Source organism: Mobula hypostoma, chromosome X1 (genome assembly GCF_963921235.1).
Source record: "Mobula hypostoma chromosome X1, sMobHyp1.1, whole genome shotgun sequence".
Classification (NCBI taxonomy): Eukaryota; Metazoa; Chordata; class Chondrichthyes; order Myliobatiformes; family Myliobatidae; genus Mobula; species Mobula hypostoma.
The window spans coordinates 5,466,830-5,488,721 of NC_086128.1; the positions used below are offsets into that span (position 1 = coordinate 5,466,830).

Here is a 21,892-nt window from a genome sequence, read left to right on the forward strand (position 1 = left end):
CAGATGAAGGTTCAGGAACAATCATTATTCTTCAACCATCAGACTCTTGAACCAGAGTGGATAAATTCGCTCAACTTCATTCGTCCCATCACTAAACTATTCCCACAACCTAAGGATTCACTTTCAAGGACTCTTCATCTCATGTTCTTGATATTTATAGCTTACTTATTTATTATTATTAATTTATTTTCTTTTTGTATTTGCACAGTTTGTTGTCTTTTGCACATTGGTTGTTTGTCCATCCTGTTCAGTGCGGTCTTTCATTGATTCTATCATGCTTCATTACTGAGCATGCCCTCAAGAAAACAAACCTCAGGATTGTATATGGTGACATGTATGTACTTTGATAATAAATTTAATATGAACTTTGAGCTGTTCTCAGCCAGACCTCTGCTCTCTTCCAATTACATTGTAAGTCAAAAGCTTCTGAACCCCAATTGGCAATCTCCTTGTTCCCTATCCATAGCTGTACCAAGGACTGAACCTGGAATGTCCTTGATCTGCACAGTTTAGCAGAAGATGAACTGGCATAATTCTTTAGTCGAGAGCTTAAGAATCTCTCTTGAGGGAGCGGACTGACACCCACCTGTGCAGTTTTGCTATCCTTCATTAAGTTGTCCACTTTCTCGGAGTTGGTGCCCATGAACTCCTTCAGGAGTATGCTGGTATCCTGAACCATGAACATCTTCCGGGTGAGTTCCATCCCCTGCTGTAATGACCGCACATCCTGTATGACATTCTCCAGTGACACTGCAGCGGAGAAAGAAAGTGGGAAAACTGCTCTGAAAAACTGTGCATGCTTTAACCATGAAATATTCTTGTTACAGTGCCTGGTACAAGCTCTGGGGATCTGGAACAGTGATAAAAATGTATTGATTCTTCAACAGGCAACAACTTGCATTGAACAGCACCTTTTATGCAGCAAAGCATCTCAAAACATTCAACTAACCCACAAAGGGGGATGGTTGGGCATGCAAAGAGGACCATAGGGAGACAGAAATGCTGAGAAGGTCAGTGAGACAGTTGCAGACATTATGGTCGTGTCAGTGTAAGGACAGCTTCCAAGGAATAAAAATAAGGGATGCAGAGTTAGCAGAACAATGATATTGTGGAGTGTTGTAGGGATGTAATCCTGGCGGGATTTATCGCCATAGGGTGAGGGGAGGTCAAGAAGGATGAAGATTTTGAAATCAAGGCATTAGTAGATTAGGACCCCACATGTAGAGCAGTAATGGGTAAAGGTGATCCCTTAATGTAGTGGTCAGAGGCTTCGGATGAAAGAGGGATAATGAAAATCCAGCCAGATTATTGGAATAATTTGCAGTTTAAAAAAAAGTAGATGAAGAGCTTCAGAGGCAGATAAGCTGAGTCAGAGATGAATCATGTTGAGGTGACCCTGGATGGTGGGAAGACAAGAGGAATATCTCCTGGCTACACAGAAAGGTAAGTGAGAATGTGAGTGAAGATTGGCAGAGATATAAAAGGAAATTAGGGAATCAAAAAGGGAAAAGTCCCTCTGGAATGCCGGATATGTCCCAGACAGTGACACCAGGCTGAAGGTTGCAGAAACTACATAGACACAAGCTGGTAATTTTGCACAGGCCTTTAACTGGTGTTGAGTGCTGTCTTTCTGAAGCTTGCATGTTCTCCCTTAAGCACATGGGTTCACTCCTAGGAACATCAGTGGTAAAAAAAAAAATGAGTGGTAAAATCTGGGGGAGTTGATAGGAATATGAGAATAAATTGGGATTAGTGTGGATGGGTGCACAGTCAATGAGTTAAAAGAGCTGTTTCTGTGCTGTGCCAAGATGGTTCAGTGAATTTGATGTTTCTGGATAAAAATGGAAAGAGCTGAGGGCCGTTCCATCCATCAGAGAACGGAGGAGCAGCACTGGGATAAACTGTGATCAATCATGTCAAAAGCAGCAATGGAGAAAGGATCAAAAATATTATACAAATATTGTAACTACCCAAGTACACTCAGAAACTGGCTTTCAAAATTACAGCTAATTCATGGAAAATTTATTGAGTTTTATTTGCCCTTCTCTGATCTTTCACCAATGTATTACAGATGTAATCTGTTTCCTTTTCACTTGAGTATCACTGGTGTAATTCAGCATCTGCCTCAGCATTTCATTAGTTCTGACAAATGATCATGTACCTGAAATGTTAACTCTGTTTCTCTCTGTAGTGATACTGCCCGACCAGCTGAGTGTTTCCTATATTCTTGGTTTCCATTTTGGATTTCCGGCATCTGCATTTTTGTTCATCATTACGTTCATTCTGGTACACTGTAATCACCATTCCCCAAAACAGGTACACTCAAATCACTGTGCCCCAGTGCAACGTATTCACTGCTCCATTATCATTGTTCCTTGTATAACCTAATCACTGCTCCCCCAGTGTATCCAGTGCAACCTAATCACTGCTCCCCCAGTGTATCCAGTGCAACCTAATCACTGCTCCCCCAGTGTATCCAGTGCAACCTAATCACTGCTCCCCCAGTGTATCCAGTGCAACCTAATCACTGCTCCCCCAGTGTATCCAGTGCAACCTAATCACTCTTCCCCCAGTGTATCCAGTGCAACCTAATCACTGCTCCCCCAGTGTATCCAGTGCAACCTAATCACTCTTCCCCCAGTGTATCCAGTGCAACCTAATCACTGATCCCCCCCCCCCAGTGTACCTGTGTAACCTAAACATGATCCCTCCTCCCCCAATGCTGTACCAGATCTCCTGGTGTAACATAATTGCTGATCCCCCAACACCACCACTCCTCGCATGTACCTGTAAGATGTATATGTTGTAACCTAATCACTGATCCCCCATATTAAACTAGCAGCAAAAAGCACAATTAATATTCCTCTCAGGTTACACTCAACCTTAATACCTGCAGCAGCTTTCTCCACAAACAACAGCTCGGTGTGAAAGGCATTGAGTTCAGGATAGTTTTTGTGAATTATATCCACAATGTAGTTCATTAGAGTCTGTTTCCTATCAGTTGACTTGGTTTCAAGAAGCTGAAAGTGAATAGGGATAGAGCAATTACTATTAACACAGCTGTGTTAGTTCATTTATGACACATAATTACAAATCAAAAGAATCTACATCATGTCAATCCCAACATATTGGTACAGTCTGCAATATGTCAAAACGTCACTGCCCATTTCATGGACAATGACCTTTTAAAACCAACTCAGCACAAACTATAGTTTGAGACCATTCTAACAGGAACGATGTCCAATGGCGTCTAGTGTTGGCAGAGTCACAACAAAGTACATTGAACTTGTTGTTTAAGCCTGATGAACGTTGAAATGAATTTGCTGATTATAACCGGTTTCTAATGAACCCATTCAAAAGATTTTTTAAAGATCTAAAATTATATTGAGCTAATTATTGAACAGTTCTCAAACCCTTACCAAGTCAAGGCTTTGCAGTCGAAAGCCATAAACAGCTCCTTTCTTACTGCTATTCATGTAGTTTCCAAATGCTAAAATTATCTGCAGGAAAGAACAGATTGAGTTGGCTTGTCAATGACAATTTTTTACCAAAGGGATCATGAATCTCAAGTTAAGTAGTGAAACGTCTTTTTTGATATTATCAAGATCACACACTGACCAGCAATTTACAGGTTTACACAGACAAAGGCAGATTTCATCTCACATTGACACTCAGTTAGAAACCCACTGTTACTAATTCAAATCATTTCAAGAAGATAGGATAAAATTATATTAGCACAGGGTAAATTCAAAGCAACACAATGCACGGTCTTGGCCCGAAACATTGACTCTTTTGTTAAGCTCTTTGCCACAATATTGTGCAGTCTGATTCTAGCCAACAACAGCCAAATAATTCTGTGTTCACACAAACATAAAGCAGCTATTACACCTAGCGCCCAACATGAATCTACCGCGCAGAATTTTGGGTTCAAATTACTTATAAATGGTGATCAGTGCACACTGACCCCTAATGGTGAATTATTTTCAGTTTAACTTGGAAGTGGCCTGAGCACATACTGTACCTCCACAGCCCACCTTAAAGCAGCTGTTGTCTATCCTGCACAGCTCATACAGCACACAGTTCCTGCACCATTGCCCGAGGCTGGAGGTTCTCAAGGAAACCTTTAACCTTTTCTGTCCACTCACTATAAAACCAGGAGCACATCGCAAAGGGTTCAGGATTGAATCTTCATCTAGAAGGTCTGCACCTGTCACATTGCTAACTTACTCAGGATCTGCAGTGCACACAGTTCAATGGTCAGAACACTTAAACCATTCATTGGAGCTCCGTTCAGTGACTGCAGGCTCTCCATTTAGAATTAAACTGTGTACCACTAGTCATCATTGAGTTGCACGTGTGATTACTGGCCCATGAGATAGCCCAGAGTCCCAGCGACCTGGGGCCATTCTCAGTACACATACTGTGTGGAGAGTGGTGTCCACCCTTGCTTATACTTTCCCTACTCTCCTCAGCAGCATTCTCTGCTCTGTGGGGAAACTTCTTTAGGTGTTGATTCACTCCCCAGTGACAGTGAGGCAATATCATCAACTATTGGTTTAGCTTTGGAACCTGTGTTAAACACCAGCGTGCTGCTTCGATTGAAGAGATTTTCTCTACTTCAACAAATTGTTTTGGAGTTTGAGTGAATATTAGTGCTATTGGTTTATTATTGTCATATACACTGAAATATCGTGGAAAGGCTTTGCTTGTGTACCATCCAGAGTACATCAAGGTAGTAAAAGGTAACAGAATGCAGAATACAACACATAGCTACAGCGAAGGTGCAGTGCAGGCCACAGTTATGCAGATTGGGAGATCTAGAACCTTTGTTATATGAAAGATCCATTCAGGAATTTGATAATAGTAGGATAATAGTGATAAATAGTGATAATAGTAAAAATTTGATAATAGTGGGATAGAATCTGTCCTTAAGTCTGGTTGTACACACTATGTGTTTGGTGCAATAACAGAAGATGAAACGCTAACTCATGAATTCTTTTAATTTTTATTTTTGCACTATTATTTAACATTATATATGTATGCGTGTGTGTGTGTGTGTGTGTGTGTGTCACTGTAATTCACGTTTTTCCTATTATGTATTACAATGTACTGCTGCTGCTAAAGCATCAAATTTCATAACATATTCCAATGATATTAAACCTGACTCTGATTCTGATCATCATTATGTGCCGTGTCGATTCACGTGGGTGATCATGGTCTCATGACCATGATTGTTCCTGGCAAATCTTTCTACAGAAGTGGTTTGCCATTGCCTTCTGGGCAGTGTCTTTACAAGACGGGTAACCCCAGCCATTATCAATACCCTTCAGAGATTGTCTGCCTGGCGTCAGTGGTCACATAACCAGGACTTGTGATATGCACCAGCTGCTCCTACAACCGTGACTTCATGTGACCCTGATCAGGGGGCTAAGCAGGTGCTACCCCTTGCCCAAGGGTGATCTGTAGGCCAGAAGAGGGAAGGAGCACCTTACACCTCCTTTGGTAGAGACGTATCTCCACCCTGATGCCCACGGTGAATTCAGTGGAGCTAAAAACCTGAAGATTTGTGGTGGTGTTCATGGTATAATTTTTTCCATTTTTCACTTTACCCTTTTGCCATTGGAAAGTTGCCTCCTGCACTCATCTCACAGATAACTCACGCCCACAAAAATCTTACCTCCAGGATTTTCTTCAGTTTCACCGATGACTTGATGGACATCGATGCAGCAATGATTGCGTTTAGTTGCTGTAGAAAACATGATTAAAACAATCATTAAGGTACTGAACAAATTATGAGTGAACCCATCAGGAGCCCAAGTTTAAAAGGAGGCTCAGAAACAGACATTCTCCTCCAGCCACTGGCAGCAAAAGGACTTTATCAGACCTGATATCCCACCAGCAGCATTACAATCTTCCAATGTTTGTACAGGTATTTTAGTTTTCAATGACATTTTTCATGTTAAGAAATTTAAGAGGTTTTAAAGGGATGACTTTTTTGTCAAATCAGAACAAAGGTCATCCTGGCAATCCTCCCAAAAAATCATGATTAGGTTGAAGACTTTTCCTGTACTTGGGAGACCACTGAATTAAAGTTGTTCAACATTGATCATTTAATATTAAAGAAAAGTACTCATGTACTGATGCAGAATTAGATTAAGGAGTTGGGAGCATGCATTAGAGGACCAAGAGATGGACTAAAAGTTACTGATGGCTTCATAAATCCCTTTTTGGGTTATATTTGGAGTATTATGTTCAGTTCTGCATCGTGTACTGCATGATGAGAGGGGTATTGTGAGCTCTGAGGGTTCTCATATATTTATAGTGCAATGCTTATGCTTCAAGGATTATATTGAAAACAGTGATTACCCCACACTCTGGAAGGCTGGGAATAAACTAGATCAAAGTTTTTCAGATACTATGATGATTACCAAATCAGACAGGGAGGACGCCTTCCTGCTGATTAGGAGACTGGAATCAAGGGGTGGAAATTTTAGGAATCAAATTATTTATTTATTTTAAAGATACAGTGCAGAGTAGGCCCTCCCGACCCTTTGAGCCACACTGCTCAGCAACCCCCTGACTTAACCCTAGCCTAATCACAGGACAATTTACAATGACCAATTAACCAGCCAACCGGTATGTGTTTGGACCGTGGGAGAAACCCACGCATTCCGCGGGCCAGACATTGCAGAGCATGCCAGGATTGAACTCCAAAGCACCGAGCTGTAAAAGTGTCTGGCTAACTGCTACACTACCGCGGCACCCTAGGAAACACTTCTGTTCAGAAAAATTTGTTGCAACCTTAAGTTATATTCTATAATTTCCATAAATAGCAAATAATGTTATATCAACTGTTCATTCAAATCAGAGATTGACAGCTGCTTGTGAAAACAAGGACAGAAAATGCAGGAAACACTCTGTAGGACAGGCAGTCTCTGTGATGGGGTCTTGGACCTAAAACCTAAAATCTGTTTCTCTACGATAACAATCTGCTGGCAGAACTTAGCAGGTCAAGGGGTGTGTGTGTGTGTGCGTGTGTGTGTGGAATGGGGAAGAACTGTCAATGTTTTAGGTCAAAACCTTACATCAGCTCTCCAAGAGGACCACAACCTTGTCATAGTTTGAAGGCTTGCGTGCCTCAAACACGCAGGGCGCTATGCTCTCAGGAGTCAGGGCTCTATGCTTTGGCCTCTGGTTGGGTCACCCATGCCAAACAGTTGAAAAGGTAGAGGCCAGACTAAGGGTGGTCCGCCTGTCCTTCACATTTGGGGGTTCAGCTCAGGGCTAGCAACCCTGCCTGGTCCTGACTGGTTAAATAAAACTGTTGCAGAAACAGCAATGAAGAGTCGGTCTACATCTGTGTGTGATGGTATTTCTGAGTCTCCACCTGGGACTTGCCTGACTGACAGTAGTGAAAACCCAGGGGAAGTTACTGACACAATGAAGGGCAAGCCCTGAATACTGCCAGAAATGGAGCAGCTTCATCGTTGCTCTAAACACCAGCGGTGTAACGGGCAGTCAGTATTAATTACATCAGAATTCAAACCTGAAACATCAGCAAATCAATTTCCCCACATCCACCTATTGAGCTCCTTTAGCAGATTGTTAACTGTTCCAGATTCCAGTCAGTGTCTCTGACTCTCTCCATACATGCTGCCTAAACAAATGAGAATTTTGGAATTTCGTTATCTTATTTCAGGTTCCCTGCATCGGTGGCATTCTGACTTTTAGACTCTTATTAAACCAGGGATATAAAGGAGAAAGATGGGTGTGGGGAGTTTGCTTACAGAGCAGTCACTATTTTACTGAGGGGCTGCAGTGCGAGGGGTAGAACGGCTAATGCTTTCTCTTTCTCTCTCTCAAAACCCCAGGTCAGGGTTCGAGCTGCTCACCGGCAACAGCAGCTGCAGACTGTCGTTGAAGTTTCCCATAAAGGTGATAATTTTCATCCGTTCCGTGAGTTTCGGGATCTTGCTGAACTTGATCATGAAGCGGTCCTCCTCGGCCAGGTCCTCCAGCGGCTTCTTGTCTGCCTCGTACCGCTGCAGCAATTTACGCTCGGATTCGGTTGGCACGAAACGGGTCAGGAGCTCCATGAAATCCAGGTTGAGTGACTGCATGTCGAAGCTGGGCATTTGGGAAAGGAGGCATGTTAGTCACAGGGTTGGACGGCACAGTATAGGCTGAGCACACGCAAGGAAACATTGCATTTACACAAAGGGCAAGGCACGGCAGGAATGAGCATCCAACTCTGCGCAGAGCATAGCTAGCAAAATTGGTGGCACTGGAAAGCACATTTTGCGCGCCACAGTTTCCAAGGAGACATTGGATGATGTAGAGGGAGAGTGAGTTTAAAAGAAGCCAGCAGGGGGCATTCAGCACATTTTATGCGCCACAGTTTCCGAGGAAATATTGGATTGCGCACAGGGAGAGTGAGTTTAAAAGAACCAGCGACTGCAGTTGGCACATTTTGCGCGCCAATTTCCGAGGAGATACTGTACTATGTAGAGGGAAAGTGAATTTTAAAAAAGCCAGCAGGGGCCAGTCGGCACATTTTGCGCTCCACAGTTCCTGAGGGAATATTGGATTGCGTAGAGGGAGAGTGAGTTTAAAAAAAAAGCAGCGAGTACATTTGGCACATTTTGCGCACCAGTTTCCGAGGAGACATTGTATTATGCAGATGGGAAGTGAGTTTCAAAGAAGCCGACAGGGGCCAGTCGGCACATTTTGCGCTCCACAGTTCCTGAAGGGACATTGGATTGCGTAGAGGGAGAATGAGTTTAAAAGAAGCCGGAGGCGGGGGGGGGGGGGGAGCAGCTGGCACATTTTGCGCGTCACAGTTCCAGAGGAGGCATTGGTTTGTGTGGAGGGAAAGAGTTTAAAAGAAGCTAACGGGGGGCAGTCAGCACATTTTGCGCGTCAGTTTCCGAGGAGACATTGGAGTGGCGTAGAGGGACAGTGAGTTTAAAAGAATCCGCGAGTGCAGTTGGTACATTTTGCGCGCCAGTTTCTGAGGAGACATTAGGTTGCGTAGAGGGGAGAGTGAGTTTAAAAGAAGCGAACAGGGGCGTTCCGCACATTTTGCGCGCTACAGTTCCGCGAATACATTGGATTGCATAGAGTGGGCGCAGAATAAATCAAGATGACTGCGCGCATGGACAAAGCGGCCACTCTGGCTCCAGCCAAAGTGAAATTTCTTGGCCTGTTCATCTTTTCTATGACCACGAAACACTGCTGTTCATATTGAACACTAAAATTTGCAAATCTACTTTGCTAGCGGAATAATGAAGGTGCTGCACAGTTACAGACTAACGCTGGGAGCAGGGTCTCGCTCTGTACTACGGTCTAAAACACCCCCTCGGGGAAGAAACCATCGGAAGCGTTGCGCTGAAATCCAGAAGCGCGGTAAATGCGCCGGTATTAAAGCAAGACTTAAAGTGGATCCCTGCAGGCCCGCACTCCCGACGATTCTACTCGCTAACACCCAAATGATGTGAAAAACAAAGCTGGATTACCTGTGTCTGCATCGGAATCAGCGGGAGACGAGGGACTGCTGCACACTCGTTCTGACAGAAATGTGGCTCCAGGACACCCCTCCAGACTCGGCCGTCCATTTAGAAGGCCTAATCTCCTTTTATGTGGACATAAATGCTGTGACCTCTGGAAAGACCCATGGAGGAGGTCTGTGTGTTTACATCAACAAGAACTGGTGTATGAACGCCTCGGCAGTAATGACCCACTGCTCAATGCAGATAGTGTTGAATCTACTTACCGAGGGAGTTCACTGCCATCGTGATTATTGCTGTTTACAGTATCTGCCCACCCCCTGTGCTGATGCTGGGGAGCGCTGCAGGAGCTCTAGGGCACAATCTGCAACCTCAAAGCCACTCACCCTGATGGTCGTCTTCATTGTTACTGGTGACTTCAATCACGCCAACTTAAAAAACTGTCCTGCTAAAGTTCTGCCAGATGTCAACTTGGCAACCGGACGAGAGAATATATTACACCAATGTTTACAGAACCCACCAGGCTGTCCCACCAACCCCGTTCCCACCTGCCCTCACCTCGGATACCCAGGCTTCATATTCATTTTGTTAATCCCTGCGTACAGACCACTGGTTAAACGAGTCAAACCAGTTCACAGGGAGATCAGGACCTGGCCAGAAGGTGCCCCCTCAGCACTGCTTCAAAACTACGGACTGGAGCATATTCAGGGAGGAGGCTGCCTGTGATCATCACGTCAATATCGATGAATATGCAGGATCGGTGACTGGCTACATAGGAAAGGGCATTTAGGATGTTACTGAGATTAAACTCTACACTACCAAGGCAAACCAGTATCATAGCTGACTGCCGAGATTCCTGCACTGCTTAGGGATAGGGACAGGTCAGGGGACAGGACGTCTCTAAGGTCAGCAAGAGCCACACTCTCCCGTGCCATCAGGAAGGCAAAGCATGAGTACACACAGAAAATTGACAGACACATTTGTGACACCAAGGACGTGAGGCAAGGTGTACAAACCATAACCAATTACAAGTCCACCCTGCGTATCAATGACAGTAACACCTCCCTTCCTGATGGACTGAATGCTTTCTATTCACGATTTGACCAGTTGAATGACGTGACATGGAGGAAAGCTCCCAACCTTCCTGAGATACAGGCATCTTGTCTGGCCACAGCCAAGGTGAAGGGAACCCTAGCCAGGGTAAACCCATGCAAAGCTGCTGAGCTAGACAGCATACCTGGTCAGGTAGTGAGAGACAGTGTGGCCCAGCTAACAGAGATCTTTAATACCTCTCTGAAACAGTCCACTGTCCCTGCAGGCTTCAAGGCAACCACCATCATTCCAGTGCCCAATGATTACTGCCCAGTGTTGACTTCAACCATCATGAAGTGCTTGGCGTGGCTGGCAATGGATCACATTGGACCAGTTCGCCTACAGCTCAAACTGGTGCACTGATGATGCCTTAGCCTTGGCCCTCCACTCTGTCCTGTCCTACCTAGAAAATGATGCCTCGTACACCAGAATGCTGTTCATCGAATTCAGCTTGGTGTTTAACACCATCTTCCCTGAGAGGCTGGTGGGTAAACTGTTCTCATTGGGACTCAACACCCCTCTCTGTAACTGGATCTTGGACTTCTTGATGGAAAGACTCCAGTCAGTCTGAGTTGGCAGCAACATCTCAAGCTCCATCACGCTGAGCACTGGTGCCCCCCCCCCCCAAGACTGTATGCTCAGCCCACGGCTGTTCACACCGCTGACTTACGACTGTACTGCCAGATCCAGCTGAAACCACATCATCGTTTGCTGATGATACTACAGTGGTCGGCCTCATCATCAACAGTGATGAGTTGGCATACAGAGAGGAGGGTGAGAGGCTTGTCAAATGGTGTGAGATCAACAGCCTGAGTCTCAACGTGGACAAGATAAAAGAAATGATTGTGGACTCAGGTCACCCACTCTCCATTGCACACCAATGGCTCTGCTGCGGAGAGAGTGAAGAGCATAAAGTTCCTTGGTGTGCACAAAACGGATGATCTAATCTGGACCCACAACATCTCCTTGTGAGTCAAGAAGGCTCAGCAGTGTCTACACTTTCTGAGGAGACTGAGGCGTGCAAGGCTCCCTGCCCCCCTTCTAACAACTTTCTACAGGAGCACTGTCGAGAGAGTCCTGTCTGGCTGCATTGTTCTGTGATGCAAGGCATCGGACTGCAAGATCCTACAGAGGATGGTAAAAGCTGCCAAGAGATTGCTGGGGTCTCCTTCGCCACTATTTGTGACACTTACTGGGAGTGTTGTGGATGAAAGGCCCAAGGCATTGTTGTGGATTCCCACCATCCATTCCACAACCTCTTTAACCTAATATCATTAGGGAGGAAGTACAGGGGCACCAGGACTAGGACTGCCAGACTGGGTAACAGTTTCTTCCCTCAGGCTGTGAGACTAATGAACACCCTGGTCTTGTTACTAGTCAGCATGTTGTTTACTGTTTACCTGTGCTGTGTTTCACTACATGCATTTTGAATTATATTTCATTCACTTATTTATAGAATATTTTGGCTTATGTGCTGTGTGTGGGTGCACCATGGCGCAGAGGAACATTGTTTTACTTAGTTGTGTATATGCCAGTGTTAGAGTGGGGAGTTGAGGCTTTAGCTCATCGAGACTGCAGTTAGGAGGGGCTAGGTCGTAGATCAATCTTTTTATTCATTACTTATTCTTTCTTGATTTCTTCTTGCACATTTAGTGCAGTGGGGATGCCAGACAGGATACTGGAATGCTCCTTTTGCGGGATATGGGAAGGCAGGGACACCTCCAGTGTTCCTGACCATAACTGTGAGAAGTTTATCCAACTGCAGCTTCCAGCAGACTATGTTAAGGAACTGGAGGAACTCCAGATCATTCGGGAGGCTGAGAGATTGGTAGACAGGACGTATAGGGAGGTAGTTACAACCAAGGTGCTCAACACAGGAAACTGGGTGAGGTTAGGAGGAGGCAAGGGGATAGGCATTCAGTGCGGAATACTCTCGTGGTCATTCCCCTCAACAATAGGTAGACCACTTTGGGTACTGTTGGGGGGAGGTGAAGGGTGAAAATGACCTCACAGGGGAAGTCACCATGGTCAGGTCTCTCCATGCAACAGAAGGGAAGAGGGAAGGAGAGGCACGCTGTGGTGATAGGGAATTTGTTGGTTAGGGGAACAGAACAGAGGTCTGTAGATGAGAACAAGATTCCCAGATGCCAGTTGCCAGTTGCCTCCCAGGTGCCAGTGTCAGGGATATCTCAGATCAAATCCTCAGCATTCTTAAGCGGGAGGGTGACCAGCTAGAGATGCTGCCTGGCCTGCTGCGTTCACCCACAACTTTGATGTGTGTTGCTTGAATTTCCAGCATCTGCATAATTCCTCATATCGGGGAGTTAGGGGCTAAGATAAAGGACAGAACTTCCAGGATTGTGATCTCAGGATTGCTAACTGTGCCAAGTGCTAGTGTGGCCAGAAGTAGGAAGATTATACATTTTAACATGTGGCTAAGGAGTTGGTGCAGGAGGGAGTGCTTCAGATTTTTGGATCATCAGGCTCTTTCCCAGGGAAGGTAGAACCTGTACAGAAGGGACAAAGGGAGAGTTTGCACCTGAACTGGAGGAGAACAAATATCCTAGCAGCAAGGTTTGTTAGTGCTGCACTGGTGGGGAGAAAGTGGGGTGGTGGTGGTGGGATTTAAAGTAGAGTTACAGGGGGATGGGAACCAAAGCAGCAGAACAGATGGTGGACAGTTTGTCGAGTAAGAAGTTAAGCCTACACACATACAAAGATGAATCAAATGGTTGAGCACAATGGGACTAATGTTCTGAGCTGTGTATATCTCAATGCAAGGAAGACTGTAGGAAAGGCGGATGAGCTTAGGATATTGATCAGCACATAGAATTATGACATTATAGCTGTTATTGAGACTTGGTTGTAGGAGGGGCAAGTCTGGCAGCTCACTGTCCTGGGGTTCAGTTGTTTTAGACGTGATAGAGCGGGAAGGATTAAAGGAGGGGCATGGCATTAGTAGTCAGGGAAAATGTTACAGCAGTGCTCAGTCAGGACAGACTGGAGAGCTCGTCTAGTGAGGCTTTAAGGGTCGAACTGAGGAACAAGGAAGGGATAACCACATTAATGGGATTATATTATAAACAACGCAACGGTCCATGGGATTCAGAGCAAATTTGCAGAGAAATCACAGACTGTTGCATCAACCATAAGGCGGTGATCATATGTGATTTTAACTTACCAGACATTGACTGGGACTCTCATACTGTAAAAGGGCTGGATGGGAAAGAGTTTGTCAAATGTGTTCAGGAATGTAATCAGTACATAGAGGTCCGAACTAGAAAGAATGTGATACTGGAACTCCTGTGAGGGAACGAGACAAGGCAGGTGACAGAAGTTAGTGTAGAGGTTCATGTTGGATCCAGTGACCACAATGCCATTAATTTCAAAGTATATATGCAAAAAGATAGGTCTGGTTCTTGGGTTGAGATTCTAAATGGGAGAAAGGCCAATTTTGATGGTATCTGAAAGGATGTGGCAATTGTGGATTGTGACAGGTTTGTTTTGGCAAATGTACTTGGTAAGTGGAAGTATTTCTAAAGTGAAATTTTGAGAATACAAAGTTTGCATGTTTCCGTCAGAATAAAAGAAAGAATAACAGGTTTAGGGAGCCTTGATTTTTGAGAGGCCCTGGTTAAGAAAAACGAGGAGATGCATAGCCGGTATGGGCAGGAAGGAACAAATGAGATACTTGAAGAGTATAAGAAATGCAAGAGAACACTTAAGAAGGAAATCAGGAGGGCTAAAAGAAGGCAGAAGGTTGCTTCAGCATACAAGGAGAAGGAGAATTCTAAGGGCTTCTACAGATATATTAAAAGCAGAATGATAGCAAAGGTCAAAATTTGTCCTCTGAAAGAGCAGAGTGGTAATGTGTGCGTAGAACTGAAGGAGATGGGGGGAGATTTAGTTAATTGAGAAACAAAGGTTCTAAACTTAAAGAAGGGTAACTTTGAAGGTATGAGACGTGAATTAGCTAAGATAGACTGGCAAATGACACTTAAAGGATTGATGGTGGATATGCAATGGCAAGCATTTAAAAATCGCATGGATGAACTACAACAACTGTTCATTCCAGTTTGGCAAAAGAATAAATCAAGGAAGGTAGTGCACCCGTGGCTGACAAGGGAAATTAGGGATAGTATCCATTCCAAAGAAGAAGCATACAAATTAGCCAGAAAAAGTGGCTCACCTGAGGACTGGGAGAAATTCAGAGTCCAGCAGAGGAGGACAAAGGGCTTAATTAGGAAGGGGAAAAAAAGATTATGAGAGAAAACTGGCAGGGAACATAAAAACTGACTGTAAAAGCTTTGATAGATAAGTGAAAAGAAAAAGAATGGTTAAGACAAATGTAGGTCCCCTACAGACAGAAACAGGTCAATTGATTATGGGGAGCAAGGACATGGCAGACCAATTGAATAACTACTTTAGTTCTGTCTTCACTAAGGAGGACATAAATAATCTTCCGGAAATAGTAGGGGACAGAGGGTCCAGTGAGATGGAGGAACTGAGGGAAATACATGTTAGTAGGGAAGTGGTGTTAGGTAAATTGAAGGGATTAAAGGCAGATAAATCCCCAGGGCCAGATGGTCTGCATCCCAGAGTACTTAAGGAAGTAGCTCAAGAAATAGTGGATGCATTAGTGATAATTTTTCAAAACTCTTTAGATTCTGGACTAGTTCCTGAGGATTGGAGGGTGGCTAATGTAACCCCGACTTCTTAAAAAAGGAGGGAGAGAGAAACCGGGGAATTATAGACCGGTTAGCCTAACGTCGGTGGTGGGGAAACTGCTGGAGTCAGTTATCAAAGATGTGATAACAGCACATTTGGAAAGCGGTGAAATCATCGGACAAAGTCAGCATGGATTTGTGAAAGGAAAATCGTGTCTGACGAATCTCATAGAATATTTTGAGGATGTAACTAGTAGAGTGGATAGGGGAGAACCAGTGGATGTGGTATATTTGGATTTTCAAAAGGCTTTTGACAAGGTCCCACACAGGAGATTAGTGTGCAAACTTAAGGCACACGGTATTGGGGGTAAGGTACTGATGTGGATAGAGAATTGGTTGGCAGACAGGAAGCAAAGAGTGGGAATAAACGGGACCTTTTCAGAATGGCAGGCAGTGACTAGTGGGGTACCGCAAGGCTCAGTGCTGGGACCCCAGTTGTTTACAATATATATTAATGACTTAGATGAGGGAATTAAATGCAGCATCTCCAAGTTTGCGGATGACACGAAGCTGGGCGGCAGTGTTAGCTGTGAGGAGGATGCTAAGAGGATGCAGGGTGACTTGGATAGGTTAGGTGAGTGGGCAAATTCATGGCAGATGCAATTTAATGTGGATAAATGTGAGGTTATCCACTTTGGTGGCAAAAACAGGAAAACAGATTATTATTTGAATGGTGGCCGATTAGGAAAAGGGGAGGTGCAACGAGACCTGGGTATCATTATACACCAGTCATTGAAAGTGGGCATGCAGGTACAGCAGGTGGTGAAAAAGGCGAATCGTATGCTGGCATTCATAGCAAGAGGATTCAAATACAGGAGCAGGGAGGTACTACTGCAGTTGTACAAGGCCTTAGTGAGACCACACCTGGAGTATTGTGTGCAGTTTTGGTCCCCTAATCTGAGGAAAGACATCCTTGCCATAGAGGGAGTACAAAGAAGGTCCACCAGATTGATACCTGGGATGGCAGGACTTTCATATGATGAAAGACTGGATCAACTAGGCTTATACTCGTTGGAATTTAGAAGATTGAGGGGGGATCTGATTGAAACGTATAAAATCCTAAAGGGATTGGACAGGCTAGATGCAGGAAGATTGTTCCCGATGTTGGGGAAGTCCAGAACGAGGGGTCACAGTTTGAGGATGAAGGGGAAGCCTTTTAGGACCGAGATGAGGAAAAACTTCTTCACACAGAGAGTGGTGAATCTGTGGAATTCTCTGCCACAGGAAACAGTTGAGGCCAGTTCATTGGCTATATTTAAGAGGGAGTTAGATATGGCCTTTGTGGCTAAAGGGATCCGGGGTATGGGGGGAAGGCTGGTACAGGGTTCTGAGTTGGATGATCAGCCATGATCATACTGAATGGCGGTGCAGGCTCGAAGGGCCAAATGACCTACTCCTGCACTTATTTTGTATGTTTCTATGTTTCTATGAGATGTTAAATGGATATTTGCTTCTGTATTTACTCGGGAGACAGACACAGAGTCTATAGATGTGAGGTGAGGCAAAGCAGCAGCGATGTCATGGACCCAATGCAAGTTACAGAGGCGGAAATGTTTGCTGTCTTGAAGGAAATAAGGGTAGATGAAACCCCAAGGCCTGACAAAGTGTTCCCTCAGACTCTGCGGGAGGCTAGTGCGGAAATTGCAGCAGCCCTAGCAGAGATATTTAAAACATCCTTAGTGATAGGGGAGGTGTCGGAGGATAGCCATTGCTGTTTCAGTGTTTAAGGAAAGCTTTAAGAATAAGCCAGGGAGATTATAGTCCAGAGAGCCTGACATTAGTAGTTGGAAAATTATTGGAAGGTATTCTAAGAAACTGGTTATACAAGTATTTGGATAGACATGGACTGAATAGGGATATTCAACATGGCGTTGTACATGTTATGTCATGTCTAACCAATCTCACAGAGTTTTTCAAGAAAGTTACCAGGAAAGTTGATGAAAACAAAGCAGTGGATGTTGTCTCCATGGACTTTAGCAAGCCTTTTGACAAGGTCCTGCTTGGCATTCGATGAGATTGTAGATTGACATGAGAAAGTCTCCAAGTGCTGGAAATCTAAAGCAACACATATAATTAGACATGGATTTGCAGGAGAAGTCAGAGAGTGGTAGTAGATTGTTGCCTCTCTGACTGGAGGCCTGTGACTAGCGGTGTGCTGCAGGGATCGGTGCTGGGTCTTTTGTTGTTTGTCATCTCTATCAATGATCTGGATGATAATATGGTGAACTGGATCAGCGAATTTTCAGATGACACCAAGAATGGGGATGTAGTGGACAGCAAAGGAGACTATTGAATTCTGGAGTGGGATCTGGGCCAGTTAGGAAAATGAGCTGAAAAATGGCAAATGGAATTTAATGCTGGCAAGTGTGAGGTGTTGCACTTTGGGAGGACCAACCATGGTAGGTCTTACACAGTGAACATTAGGGCTCTGAGTACAGGAGTTAGATGTTATGTTGAAATTGTATAAGATGTTGGTGAGGTATAATTGGGAGTATTGAATGCAATTTTTGTCACCTACCTACAGGAAAGATGTCAATGAGGTTGAAAGAGTGCAGAGAAAGTTTACAAGGATGTTGCTGGGACTTGAAGACCTGAGCTATAGGGAAAAGTTGAATAAGTTAGGACTTTATTCCCTAGAAAGTAGAAGATTGAGGGGATATTTGATGGAGGCATACAAAATTATGATGGGTATAGATAAGGTAAATGTAAGCAGGCTTTTTCCAATGAGGTTAGGTGTGACTAGAACTAGAGGTTAAGGGTGAAAGGTGAAATGTTTAAGGAGAACATGGGGAAGAAGTTACTTCACTCAGAGGGTAGTGAGAGTGCGGAATGAGCTGCCAGTGGAAGTAGCGGATGTGGTTTTGATTTCAACATTTAAGAGAAACTTCGATGGGTACATGGATGGGGTGGGGGTGGGGGTGGAGGGATGGTACAGAGTGCTCTGGTCCGGATGCTGGACTCGGCATAGTAATGGTTCTGCATGGACTAGATGGGCCGAAGGATCTGTAGTGTTCTATGACTTTATGAAAGATGCATGGTGTGGTGTTTGCATCAAATGTGTCAAAATATCTTCAGTAACTGAACCAGATTTATAAACAAGTCAATGCTCTTGGAATAAAGACAAATGCACTAAGAACCACAGAAGACCATGGAGAAAGTGCGGTAAATGGGGGTTCCTATAAATGGTGTGGGTCTATAGCCTGTTTCTGTGCTCTATATGAGGGCTTCTAAGCTGAAATACTGAGGGCTGTGTGTCAATGGAAAACAAAAAACACCTTACACGAAGTGCTGGAGAAACTCAGCAAGTTAGGCTGCATCTATGGAAATGAATAAACAGTTGACATTTCAGGCCGAGACCCTTCTTCAGGACTGGGGAGGAAGAGGGAATACACCAGATTAAAAAGGTGGGGGGAGGGGAAGGAGGCCTGCTGGAGATAATAGGTTAAATCCAAGTGGGTACGAAAAGATAAAGGGCTGGAGAGGAGTGTGGAGCATAGCAGAAAGGGAAGGAAGAGAGACAGCGGGTCAAAGTGAGAAGTAAGAGTGGGGAATAGAAGAAGAGAGGAGGGGGAAGGATTTTTTTTTAACCAGAAGAAATCAATATTCATGGAAACAGATGGAATATAAGGTGTTGCTCCTCCACCCTGAGGGTGGAGTCATCGTGGCACAGGGGGAGGCCATGGACCGGCATCTCAGAATGGGAATCAGAATTAAAATGTTTTTTCACCGGGAAGTCCGGCTTGTGATGGATGGTGCGGAGGTGCTTAATGATGCAGACCCCTAATTTACGACAAGTCTCACCATTATAGAGGAGGCCTCATCAGGAGCACTGAACACAAATAGATGACCGCAACAATTTCACAGGTGACGTGTTGCCTCACCCAGAAGGTCTGTTTGGGGCCCCGAGTGGAGGTAAGTGAGGAGATGAATGGGCAGGTGTAGCACCTTGGCCACCTGTAGGGGTAAGTGCCAGGAGGGTGATTAGTGGGGAGGGATAAATGGAGAAGGGAGTCGTGGAGGGAGTGATCCCTGCAGAAAGCAGAGTGGGGGAGAAGGTAAAGGTATGTTTAATAGTGGGATCTCTTTGGAGATGGCGGAAGTTGTGGAGGGTGATGTGTTGGATGTGGAAGCTTGTGGGGTGGTAGGTGAGAACAAGAGGAACTCTATCACTGTTCAGGCAACAGGACAATGAGGTGAGCACAGATGTTTGGGAAATAGAGAAAATGCATGAGACGGCAGCATCAGTGGTGGAGGAATGGAAATCCCGTTCTTTGATGGAGGAGAATATCTCTGATGTCCTGGAAAGGAAAGTCTCATCCTGGGAACAGATGCAGTGGGGACGAAGGAAATGTGAAAATGGAATAGCAATTTTACAGGGGACAGGGTGGGATGAGATATAGTCAAGATAACTGTGGGAATCGGTAGGTTTTTAAAAGATGTCGGTCAACAGTTTGTCTCCAGAGACCTGCCTTGTGAAGCAAACTCTGCTGCCAGAAGGTATTTGGTTGCTGGGAATGGATCCTGATCCTTATTTTCTCCCCCTTCCTGCTCTTGGTTCAGCAGTTCAACAGTGATGTGCTTCAGCTGACAGGACCGTCTGAAGGGAAGATCTGTTGTGCGTCTAGTTTTTCTCGTTTGACAGACAACCTTCTCAGAACCACATATCCAGAACTAAGACTGCTTTTGACTACTATATGAAACTAGGGGAGGGGTGGGTCAGTGGCAAACATTTGGCTGGCATAGAACCATGGAGACAATGCCTGCCATACACCTTCCTGTGGTTGACTAAGCCTAGCGAACAATCAAAATGTACATGCGCGCACACAACATCCCTCACTGATGTGGTGCTACTGTAATATTTAATGCTGAATAAGAGTAATTTGGAATTATTTCTAAACACAAGTACTGTATAAAAGAGCTCACTCCTCAATGGCCTTGCAGATCTCATCAGAGCTTAGGCCTCCTTTGCGCAGTGTGATGGCCAGGTTCTTCGCTCGGTTCGACTCAATCAAACTGACTTTGCTGCTTGCTTTCTGGGAAACCTTTATTTTCATTGTGTTGATATTCACCGATGAACCCTGTGCCTTGGTCTTAAACTTCTCCTCAAACTCTGTCATGTTCAGCTCCTGGAATGAGATAAACCACATGAGCACCAAATTCAAGGTTCCATCAATCCTTTCACATTTCCAGTTCTGCATCTTCATTACATTCTGGTTTTTATTAAAAAGTCCCCACTATTGAGACATAGTACAGTATAAATACAAAGATATATTAAAAATGCTGTAAGTACTTAGCAGGTCTGTGGGAAGAGAAACAGAGTTAAAGTTTCAGGATGAAGATCCTTCATCAGAACTGCAAAGTAGAGAAAAACTGTTCTCATCCACTGGTGTGGCCTGACCTACTGAGTATTTCTAGCATTTGCTGTTCTTAATGTGGACTTCCTGCATATTCAGTATTTTTGATTTTCCATATTATTGAAATGGCTTGAGTATATTAATGAACAGAAGGGACTAACTATTTAAAAATGTAGATGCCCGCAATAAATACGAAAGCTCAGGTCTGATTTGACTGAGTAGATCTTCACTGGTCCCTTGCCCATCCTGTTCCCTATCTATAGAACACTCCTTTATTATTTCCTGAGCGAAGTGCTGGAGCAACTCAGCAGGCCAGGCACATCCATGGAAAGAAATGAACAGTTGATGTTTTGGGCTGAGACCCTCTATCGGGCTGCAGAGGAAGAGGCAGAAGTTGACTGTTTAGTACACTTCATAGATGCTGCCTGATCTGCTGAGTTCCTTCAGCATTTTGTGTGTGTTACTCAAGATTTCCAGCATCTGCAGAATCTCTCATGTTTATTATTCCCTATATTTCAACCTCCTGGAACTTGCTGGATCTGCCCACTTTAGGGACCTTCTTCCCCACACCTTTCCTTAATTTGCTATCCACCCCCACTGTCTGAAAAGAGGTATTTTATTGTACCTCAGGGATGTTCTTTAGAGGCGAGTCAGAATCAGGTCGATTATCAGTGTCGGGTTCTCAAACTTTTTTATGGCATGGACCAATATTTTTAAGAAAGGGGTCCGTGAATCCCTGTCTAAAGTGAAATTTGTTGTTTTGTGGCAGCAGATATTCAGAAAGTGTAAAAATCCCAGTACTAAAGTATATAAGGGAATCTTATAACTCCAGACTGTAGTCAATGCTTAAGTACTCAAAATTAGACACATGGACAACTCCCCAGTTTCCAGGATGCTCGTTAACTGAAAGAGTTTCAATACTAATAAGGTTACTGACGGGGTAGAAGTTCTGGGAACATTGGAGAGCCTACTTGCTGTATATAGCAAATGCATTTCAGAACTCATCAAAAACATTTCTAATTGCAGATGCATGGATCAACATGAGGATTTGAAAGATCCTCTGGAAATAGTTTTGTTTTAATCTACAAAGGACATGCCCTCTTCTCATTACTACCATCAGGGAGGAGGTACAGGAGTCTGAAGACTCCCAGACAACATTTCAGGAACAGCTTATTCTCCTCTGCAATCAGATTTCTGAATGGTTCATGTACCT

General features: G+C 44.3%; 1 protein-coding gene across 2 annotated transcripts in view; it reads right to left on the reverse strand.

Moving 5' to 3' along the window:
• Positions 1–21,892, reverse strand: part of LOC134340618 (formin-like protein 1) — a 128,985-nt gene that overhangs the window by 27,630 nt on the left and 79,463 nt on the right. For both annotated transcript variants that reach the window (XM_063038065.1, XM_063038064.1), the window contains 6 exons: positions 20,249–20,451; positions 7,893–8,127; positions 5,678–5,746; positions 3,420–3,500; positions 2,891–3,020; positions 587–750 (listed from right to left, as the gene is read on the reverse strand). In XM_063038065.1, coding sequence (XP_062894135.1) covers positions 587–750; positions 2,891–3,020; positions 3,420–3,500; positions 5,678–5,746; positions 7,893–8,127; positions 20,249–20,451 — 882 coding nt within the window. The remainder of the gene's footprint in view (positions 1–586; positions 751–2,890; positions 3,021–3,419; positions 3,501–5,677; positions 5,747–7,892; positions 8,128–20,248; positions 20,452–21,892) is intronic.